The sequence below is a fragment of the Phalacrocorax aristotelis genome, chromosome 9 (genome assembly GCF_949628215.1).
Source record: "Phalacrocorax aristotelis chromosome 9, bGulAri2.1, whole genome shotgun sequence".
Classification (NCBI taxonomy): domain Eukaryota; kingdom Metazoa; phylum Chordata; class Aves; order Suliformes; family Phalacrocoracidae; genus Phalacrocorax; species Phalacrocorax aristotelis.
The window spans coordinates 28841305-28851471 of NC_134284.1; the positions used below are offsets into that span (position 1 = coordinate 28841305).

Consider the following 10167-nt stretch of genomic DNA (forward strand, 5'->3'; position numbering starts at 1 on the left):
ACCAAATGTGAGTACCTGAAGGAAAGAACACCATCCCATGTTGTATTATCTTTTCTTATTTAAAAAAAGCCAAGAGGAGACCCTTGGTAAGAGAAGAGCATATTAATTATGACAAGAGATCATGACATACTAGTTGAGATTTAAAGGCCGCTAATAACACTTTTTCTAGTAATTAGTGCAAGATAGTTATCTGATATAAACAAATATTTGATGGTAGACTTCAGTGATAAACAATTCACTTGATGACATTTACATATAAATACACATAAATAAAAACCTACATAATTTAGGTTTGTAGTTAACAAAAAATACGGTCTGAAATGAATTAAATGTAATTGTATCTAGCTGGATCAAAGCTCTTCCTCTAATTATACTCAAGTATACGGGGTATGAAAAGCATAATTGTACAATTCTCAATTTAGTAAAGTACTACTCTATAAAACAGAATCATGAAAACAGCTCTTACATTTTAATGTAAAGTATAAAATTGTATATTTACATTTACATACACTTTACTGAACTACATTGGGTAGCTCACAGTAAAAAAACATCCCTTTTTGAAAATCTTTCAAAAAAATACATCAACTGCAAATATGATCAGAAGTTACTACGTTAGCAGCTGACATAACATCTGTAGTAAAAATATATTTTAGGAAAATACCTGGAAAAATCTAAACACCAATAAACACTTTAGAACTATTTTTGAAGTAAAAATTGTAGCAAAAAACAGAATAAGCTAGCTAAGGTAACAGGAACTATTGCATACTGCTCTTTAAGAGCCACGTAGCGACTTAGAACAGAAGCAGCAGAGTAGGAGTTATGTGGTGTAACAAAGTGGAAAATGGAGGAAAATAGGAAACCAGTTATCCAACTTCTCTCTATGTTTATTACCATTTTTACTGGGAGAAGTGTAAGAAAGATGAGAGACTCCCTCTCACTTAGCATATCCTCCATCAAAGGCTAAAACAAATTGGTAAAAGGAACCCAATTTCAAGAGCCTTGGACCCCAATCTTAAAAACATTTACCATATGGACTTACAGTTCAATGGACAATAAACCGGATTATTACACTACAAGTTGCAGGTTAACTGTAAGAGTTAACACTACTTTGCAATATGAAGTGCTTTTTCAATATATATATCTATATAATATATAGATATTTGTAAAATACACGTGCAGATTTGATAGAACAAACTGTGGAAATAGCTTTCTCGAGTCTTTTTTTCCCATTAACAGATCTTGATCTCCTACACAAGGAGTTTCAGGATTCGACAAGGATTTCCACAATATGATCAAGCTCATTAAGATCAGATTTACAATTAGAGTTAGAAGTTGTAGTTGTTGGAGAAGAAAACGTTTCAAGCCCATCACAGTGTCCCATTTTTGTGGTGCTCATCATGCCTGTTAACATAGTATCAAGATCATAGTAAGAATTGTCAACTTCTGAAAACAGATCTTCAACAGAATTAGGACTTTTATTCTCCAGTGTCTCAAATATTTGATCTAATGATTTTTGAAAGTTTCCTTTATTTTCTTGTGGGTTCTCCATTTCCCACACATTGCTCTGCAGGTTTCTTGGAGCTTGTGCTGAAGAGGCTGTTGACATAGTTCCTGAACTATCTTCTGCCTGATCACCCTCAAAGTCTTTATTGAAAGTACTGTAGCCTGGAACATGCTTCCCCTCAGCTTGTTCCCTAGATGAACGACAGAGGATATCTGTTGAAACAAGACGATCCAGGGATGCCTGCCCTGTACTCTGGGTATTTATCATCTGCCAAGTCCCATCCTGAGTCATTTCCTCTTGGATCTGCCGTACCGTGTTGGCTATAAGTACTGAACGACAAAGGTTAGGCTCAACCAACATGTGACACAGCTGAAGTTTAACCAAGGACATATCTAAAAGTGACTGCCGCTGAAGATTATATGAAGGAATAGCCTTAATACCAGCCAGAGTTCCTTCAATATCTTCTTCACCATCAAAACATTTTCTCTTTAATCCTCGCACAAACATTGTGTCCTGTTAAAAAAAGATAAAATAAAAAATTCTTGTACAACATAAACAGCTCAAGAGGGAGGGAAAAAAGACCAAAAAACAGAACAGAAAACTTCAATCTTAAATATAAACAGCAAACGCTTTTAAGACACAAACATCAGAACTGTCATACTAGCTTATGGAATGGCCAGTGTGGTACAACAGGGGTCAGGAACATATGGACTGGATCCCAAAGGTGGCACTAAGGAACCAGAGGTGAGCAGGTCCACAACTCATGGCATCGGAGAGAGGCAGGGGCTCCCACCTCCTACCTTCCATTAAGCCCCACGCTCAATGGAAGCCAGGAGCTGCTGCTTCACACAGAAGCAAACCTCTCCATGGCTGCATTTCACCTACTGGAGAGGCAGTTTCTCCTCAGTCTCCCTGAGCTTCTACTTGCATGCTTAACCTCTAATTTTGGAAATGTACAACCTGGCACACCGACTTTAAAAGATTTGACCCCTCCAGAACATCAACATGCCTAACAGAGCGACATGAAAAAAATACCATCGGTAGCATACTTGAAAGGTTAGCTTATTTTGGCTACAGGGAGAGTAAGATCTTGATTTGTTCCATAAAACTTGAGATATTCAACTTCAATTCAATTGACGTGCCTAAAGCAGTCCTTCTGGTTCCCTAAGTCAGGTGAGTAACTGAACTCTGTAATTCCAGTATGAATTGTGCAAGTCCAATAAGGATAGGCACAGCCATCCTCTGTATGGGCTTCTGTACTTCTTTTCCAGTGGACTATGAAAGGAAAATTCCCATATCCCTAGTTTAGGTTCACCAACTAAAAATAAGTGGGGTGCATCCAGACTTCTCATTATTTACTTCTAAAAATCACTTGCTGAATCTTCCAAGGTATGACTTTCAAGGACTAGCCTCCAGATCTTCCTCTGAATTACACTAATTTTGACAACAGTGCCCCATGCAAATATTGCAGCTGATATCTTGAAAAACAAACTTTTTTTAAAAAAAAAACACAGTAGATGTCACTTATTTTAGCCTTATAAAAATGAGGCTGCAAATGAAAGCTAGTACCTGATCTTTATATTTATGCATCTTTGTTATGTCCCTTCTAGGTCTTCTGTCCTTAGAATTGCTGCTTGCCTAATATTTGGGGATTTTTTTTTTAGTCTAGTGACCCAAATAAAACAAAGTTTTTCAACTAAAAGCTAATAAAACCAAAATACTATCGCAGTGCCTTTCTATAAAATTTTTCATTTCCCTTGGTAAGCCCTGCCTTGCTTTTTTGGTTGCTAATGTATGTTCCATGTATTTTCAGGGAGTGCGCTCTCAGCTTTTTCAGAGTCACTAAAAAAATCCACCAAAGTGCAAAAACATTGTTCCTTTCAAAATATATTACATGCTTATCTATGCTGAAAACCTGGGGATAGCACAGTAGCTAGATAAACATTTGGACTGACTCTGTACAACACTTCTTACATTACTCTAGATATCCATGAAATAACCTTTTTTTTGGTATTTGCTGCCTCTTAAACATTTCTTTCCACTGAAGGTGCAAAACTCTTTAGAAATCATAATATGCAGAAATCATAATATGCAGAAATCATAATATGCAGACTACAATATAGAATATATGAACTCGATCTTATGGTCATTCTTCATACAATTCTTAAAAGCTATGCATGGATTACCAATATATTAAATGCTTTGGAAGTTTCTTTTAAAATTTCCTCCTGTAACCTAACATATTTGCATTATTCCCATTAAATACAACCAAGTTTTAACTTGATAGTACCTTTTCCAGATTTTTAGATATTCCTGCAACTTCCTCTCACAGGATATCCCATTTGGTTTTTCCTACAAATTTGTATGTACAGTCATTTCTAAACACACCCCCTCCATGTAAAACTTGACCTCTAGAGACACCTTTTGGGACTACTAATCAACAATGTATGATTATGTCATCAAATATTAAACGCTCTGTGCAGAGTTTATTGCTTCTTTTATTTCAACTTACATTTTTGTGAAGAATAATTAAAACTTGAATTGCATGTTAACCTGATTTTCATATATCTACTATTCTAAGGCACACCAACAGAAGAACAGAATGCAATAGAGACCTTTAAAGCCTCAATACATCACATGCACTTGGGTGTGTAGAAGCAGAGGGAAAAATGTTGACGGATTTTAAAGGAAAACCTTTCACAGCATTCATTGGATTTTTTTCTATAACCCCTTGTTATGGTTTAACCCCAGCTGGCAACCAAGCCCTACACAGTCGCTCACTCACTCCCCCCTGATGGGATGGAGAAGAGAATTGGAAGAGTAGAAGCGAGAAAACTCCTGAGTTGAGACAAAGACAGTTTAATAGGTAAAGCAAAAGCCACGCACACAAGCAAAGCAAAACAAGGAATTCATTCGCTATTTCCCACCGGCAGGCAGGTGTTCAGCCATCTCCAGGAAAGCAGGGCTCCATCACACATAATGGTTACTTGGGAAAAAAACCGCCATCACTCCAACCGTTCCCTGCTTCCTCATTCTTCTTCCCCCAGCTTTATATGCTGAGCCATACGTCACATGGTATGGAATATCCCTTGGGTCAGTTGGGGTCAGCTGTCCCGGCCGTGTCCCCTCCCAACTCCTTGTGCACCCCCAGCCACTCGCTGGTGGGGTGGGGTGAGGGGCAGGAAAGGCCTTGGCTCTGTACAAGCCCTGCTCAGCAGTAACGAAAACATCCCTGTGTTATCAGCACTGTTTTCTGCACAGATCCAAAACACAGCCCCATACTAGCTACCATGGAGAAAATTAACTCTACCCCAGCCAAAGCCAGCACACCCTTACTTCCAGTTGGCATCTTACATCAAAAAAACAGTTCTTTGTCACCCTGTTTCTGAGATTGCACAAAGCACTACATTTCTGTTTCATTTAAGAAGCAAAAAAATTACACACCAGTAATTGTGTTTGATGTAGTCCTTCCTCTTCTCCCATGCTACTGAGCAAGAGTCCATACAGTAAAAGTTACAGCACCACCTACCAAGTACAGGGAAGCAAGATGTTAGCCAGGTACAGGAGATACAGAACAAAACAGTTTCCCATTTCAGAAACTTACATACCTCTATATTTTGTCAATTACTTTAGTATCTCTATCCTCACAACACTCCTACAAACCTGAATAGTACTATTAAACCTCATTTACAGCTAGAGCACAAAGGTGATTTGCCCAACAATACATGCAAAATCTGGGCAGAAGGAAACGGCCAGTTCAAGTCCAAGTCCTAGGCTACTACCCTGACCTTTGGTCCAGCCTCTCCCTTTTCCCTACACCTTTGCAATTTAAAGAGCAATCAGATTCTTCAGTGATCATCTGAAAAACTTAACTGTGCACAAAAGCATACTGAAAGCAAGTCTTCACAACTTTTATTGCAAAACTAAACAGTTTTCACCTTTGTTGTACAAAACCACTTATCTCTGCAGCATCTAAAGAGGAAGTACGCACAAATACAAAACTGAAACAGCAAAACTAAGGAGAATTTTCCTTTACCAACACAGAAACTTTGTGACTAAGATTTACTTTGCAAGATGACAATAATGAAAGTAATGACAGTAATTAAATTGTTTTAATGACAAAGGCCGAGTTTTAAAAACACATTTAAGGCAAAATAAGATTTGATATACCAAATACAACTACCAAACACATGCAACAATTCATTTGATTACTGAAACCTAAAAGAATGCTCCATTTCAACAGGTTACAAAAACTTACACGATAAAATATGAAAACAATTCAGATACTTTTCTAGACATGTCTGTGCAGTGCATGACAGCTCACTGTCTGCAACTGAAGTGCACACCTAGAAAAGAAACAAGTAAAGAGGATGCATATGGACATCTATTTTTGTTTTCTGTTGTGGCCAGTAATAAAAAAGTTTTGAAGAGTGCTTGCTTTCAAAATTAGTGGGTGGGGAATGAGATGGTTGACAGAGGACGTGGCGGGCGGGGGGGGGGGAAGCCAGAAAATATATTTTTCCTCAAGAAGCTGCATACTTGTTAAAAAAATACCACAACAAGAAAAACCCACCTTAAACACTCCCAAGCCAAAGTCTTTTGATTCAGTCCCAAAATATTCAGACTAAAATGCTGTTATGTCATGGAAACCATATTTCAACCAACTCAGAGTCTCATTCTCTTTTACAGACTGAGCTCACAGCAACATTCAAGACAGGGTCATGGGAAGTATGAAATACAGCTCCAGTAAGACACCGTAATACTAAGTCAATAAAGTATTTCTTTTTTCTGTCAAACACCTTATCATGCTATAAAAGTTCAGAAGGTTTTGCTCCCTGGGTATACTTTCAAAAAACTCTATAAATGAAGGGCAATCTCTTTGGGAGCCTGTATACGGTAACTACTTGAATACCACATTCCTGCTAGATGATACGCTCTTAGTTTATGGTAGGTGACAAGGGCATAAACTTTGTTTTAAAAACAACCCAAACAGACACAAATGCACAAAAAATGCACAACAACTACAGATGAAGATGATGCAGTCACAAGAACAATAAATTAAAATATTTTCTGCTGCTATATTGGATACTTGATAATATTAGAGGAAGACACTTTGGCCGTTTGCCTCCCAAAATAGCAGACTGACACGGGAGGGGACTGTTAATGGCAGTGCATGAGTCCTGGGTAGAAGAGCCATTATCACATCCACAAACTAAAAGACATAGGGGATGCTGGCAGACCAGTCCAGTCTGTAATCTATTAACATATTAAAGAAGAAAACAGTTTTCCCATGCAAAATAATAATGCGTTAGAGCTCCTGCATGCGATTCCAGGTTATTGCCTAGAGCAATAAATAAACCATGTGGAGCTCCGTTAGCATGAAGAATATGCCCATCACAGCAATTATTTCTTCAGATTCTATTAATTGGCACACAAGCACGCCTCAGATCCTAAGTTCTCACTAAAAAATAAAATTAACTTCATAGTCATTATCTGATGCAATTAAAACCTTGGAAATAAACAATCTTCCCCACACCTCCCTGCACTATCTCCAGCAAGCGCTCATCTCAAGAGAATACTAAATTTGAAACCTAATTAATTAAAATGTAAGTATGTTTCTCTATTGAATTACATATTAACATACTCAAAAAGGTCTTAGCCGTTGTGTAAAATCTCTTGGTACACGACAGCAAGGTTGCTGCTGCTTTAGAAACAAGGTGTTCAAAACTCCCCAATTTTAAGCAGCATCATTCTCTAAGAGGCAACATCTAGACTAGCTATATCATCTCCCTTCTTCCACTACTATCCAACTGTCAAGAGCCCAAACTTAGTGCATTAATCTTAACCGCTGTTTGAAATAGCTGTACAAAAAAAGCTGACAAGGAGACAACTATCTGTAGCATAATACAGTAGGAAAAAATTAGTTTTTTTGAGTTTTGGGTGTTGTGGGTTTTTTTTAATAGCACAGGGAGAATGGTATCATGCAATTCATTTAAAGTTTTGCTTCTGGGACTGACAAATTCCCAGTCTGCTTTACAAATAAGGTGCTTGAAATTTGATCCAATTCTTACTAGAACATCAACTTACACATTCCAGATTCACACTTAATTCAGACTCATGTAGTAATACGCTGCCAAAAATATACTGAAGTACTTAAGGGGAAAAGTCGGTTCCTAAGATTTGGGGTAGTAGAGAAGATAGGACATTTCAGCACTGTTCCTCTTTAGGAAGCAGACAAGAACTACCTAGGCCAGTGCTGGAGGTTTACTTAATCAGGGTGCTTTTTCTTTTGGTACAGCCATCAGAATAGTGATGATGGTTAGGAAAGGAAGGTAAGAAGGTATTTTATCTCCCCTCTACCACTCTTATCAACCCCCTGCCCCCCCAACTGTCCTTTATAACAACTGTGGCAAGAATTCAAAGCTATGTGTAATGATGCAAAGACAACGGAAAGCCAGGTACTCCTCTTTAAGCATGCACATGTGTGCGTATGGTGGTGTTACCAGATGGGCTGCAGACACAGCAGAGGGCTGGCAGGGCCAGAAACATCCCTGTTCGGACTGGGACAAAGGCACCTATAAAGCAGCAGGGTTTGGTCCGCCCCCCGGGCGTAGGGGGATGGCAAGCATCGCTCCAGAACACCAGGGCTTTGGGAAGGGGCACTAGCTCCCGCGGAAGGGCACGCTGGGAAGCGAAGGCACCGCACGACCAGGGCAGGCGGCGGAGGAGGAGCGGAAATCTCGTGGAAACGGAGACGACGGAGGCCGGGGCGTGGGGAGGCGGCGGGGAGAGGCGTGACCGCGGGCGCGGCCGGGGCGGGGAGCGGGCTCCGGCGCACGCAGGCCGGAGAGGGAGCGCGGCGGGGGCCGAGGCCGGGTTGAGCCCCGATGCGTGCGCTCGGGAAGCCGGGGAAGGTTCCCCGGCCACAGTGCACCGGCGGCGGGAGGGCAGCAGCGCCAGGGCGTGCGGCGGCGCCGGACGGGTGGCCCCGGGGTGGAGGCACGGGCGATGAGGGGACGCGGCTGGGGAAGGGACGGAGAGGAGGAGAGGGGCGCCCGGCGCCGGCGGGGACACGGGCCCCGTAGGCCCGCCCGCTCGCCCTGGCCCCCCTCACCGCGGCCCCGGGCGGCGGTTCCTCAACGTCCCGCGCTGGCGGCAAACGGCCCGCCGCCATTTTGAATCGGCTCCCTCCTCCGCGGGCTCCGCCGGCACCGGCTCCCCGCCCGCGCCGTCCCTAGGCGGAGCCCCGGGGAAGGCGGGTAGGCCTGGGGCACCGCGCTGCGCCCGACCCAGCCCAGCCTGCCCTGCTCACCGCCTCGCCGCCGCTTTCGCCGCCGCCTGCCAGCGCAGGAGCCGCCGCTCCCGCCTCACGACCGCTCCGCGCTTCAGGGGAGAGGCGTGGCCAACTGTAGGGCCCAGCCCCGCCCTTCCCCCGCCCGCCATCTTATTGTCAAAGCCCACAAAGGAACTCGGTCCCTCCGCCCCGCCCCCGCCTTCCCGCTGGGGGGGCGGGCTTTCCCGGCAACCACGCCCGCAAAGGAAACAGCGGCTGCTATTGGCTTTCGCCAAACCATACAGGCGCCGCTCACCGCTGCGATTGGCGAGGCCGTTGCCCTGGCGCCCGGCCTCTCCCGCCCCCAGTCACAGCCCACGGAGGCTGCAGGGTTGCCATGGCGCCCGAGCCCCGCCCCTCGGCCGTGAGAGGCTGCGGGAGGCGGGGGCGGGGCGGAGCCCCGGTTTCAAACGGCGGCCAAGGCCCCGCGGTGCCTCTGGGCTCCCGGCCACGGGCTCTGGCGGGAGCAGGTTCGGACGCGGCCGCGCTGCAGCCCGCAGGGAGAGGGGGCGGCTGCCAGCCAGCCTGAGGCTGCGCCGCCTCCCCTGCTGGGCCCGGCCTCTCTCTAACGCCGGGCGCCGCTTCCTTCAGGGCTGGGGGTCCCCGGTGCCAACCGCTGCCGGCCCTCCCGCCCTCCCTGGCAGCCGCTCGCTCTTTCCCCGGTGCTGCCGCCCCGCGGGGGGCGCCGAGCCTCCCGACTCCATTAGCAAGGCTTGTGTCATTTCCTGTTTGAGCCTGGCCTCCCCGACCGGGGCTCGGAGTCAGGGCACGGGGAAGCCGCTTCCGCGGGGCGGGAAGGGGTGAAGCTTCGCACCCCTCGGGGACCCGCCGGCCCAAAAGCTCCGGCCGCTCTGCTGAACGGGAACAAACAACCGAACCTGAAAGTTTTGGGGCGCTGCGGTGGCGTCCACCTCGATGCGGCCGCACATCTGCAAGCGCTTAGGCCGACAGAGCGTTTCTCGGTCGCTTTCCCGGTGTTGCAGCGACGTGCCTCTGCCGCCAACGGAGGCAGGAGGAGGGCGGGGGGAGCCGGGCTTGTCCCGGCCGCGGCCGCCGGGAGGGAGCCGCCGGGGCGGGGAGCGAGGGAGGGAAGGAAATGGAGAAAGGCAGGGCTGGACAGCAGGAGGAGGGGGGCATCAGCTGGGTTTGGGGCTCGGGTTCGGTGGGAGAGGCTCTAAAATAGAGAGCTGTGGCTTGGTACGAGAAAGCAGGAGGAACTATCATTTCCATAGCAAAGCAAGATCAGCTTCTGGGACAAGAGAGGTTGCAAAGTGCAGTATTTCCCCTTGGATTTTACAGTTTCTTGCACCGTGTTTATGACATCATTACG

The 10167-nt window shown here is 45.1% G+C and overlaps 1 protein-coding gene across 3 annotated transcripts; it reads right to left on the reverse strand.

The window, feature by feature from the left end:
* Positions 1 to 447: 447 nt before the first annotated feature.
* On the reverse strand, positions 448 to 9831 carry CDCA4 (cell division cycle associated 4). 3 transcript variants are annotated; one of them, XM_075104093.1, is made up of 3 exons: positions 9716 to 9831; positions 4949 to 5029; positions 448 to 2017 (listed from the first exon to the last, which is right to left on the reverse strand). In XM_075104093.1, exons 2-3 carry the CDS (start codon positions 4985 to 4987, stop codon positions 1262 to 1264), a joined length of 795 nt encoding a protein of 264 aa, XP_074960194.1. In that variant the 5' UTR covers positions 4988 to 5029; positions 9716 to 9831; the 3' UTR covers positions 448 to 1261. The 3 variants fall into 3 exon arrangements, with proteins under 3 accessions (XP_074960194.1, XP_074960193.1, XP_074960196.1); XM_075104092.1 differs by lacking the exon at positions 9716 to 9831 and adding an exon at positions 8817 to 8989; XM_075104095.1 differs by lacking the exon at positions 9716 to 9831 and adding an exon at positions 8619 to 8771.
* Between the last annotated feature and the right edge of the window lie 336 nt (positions 9832 to 10167).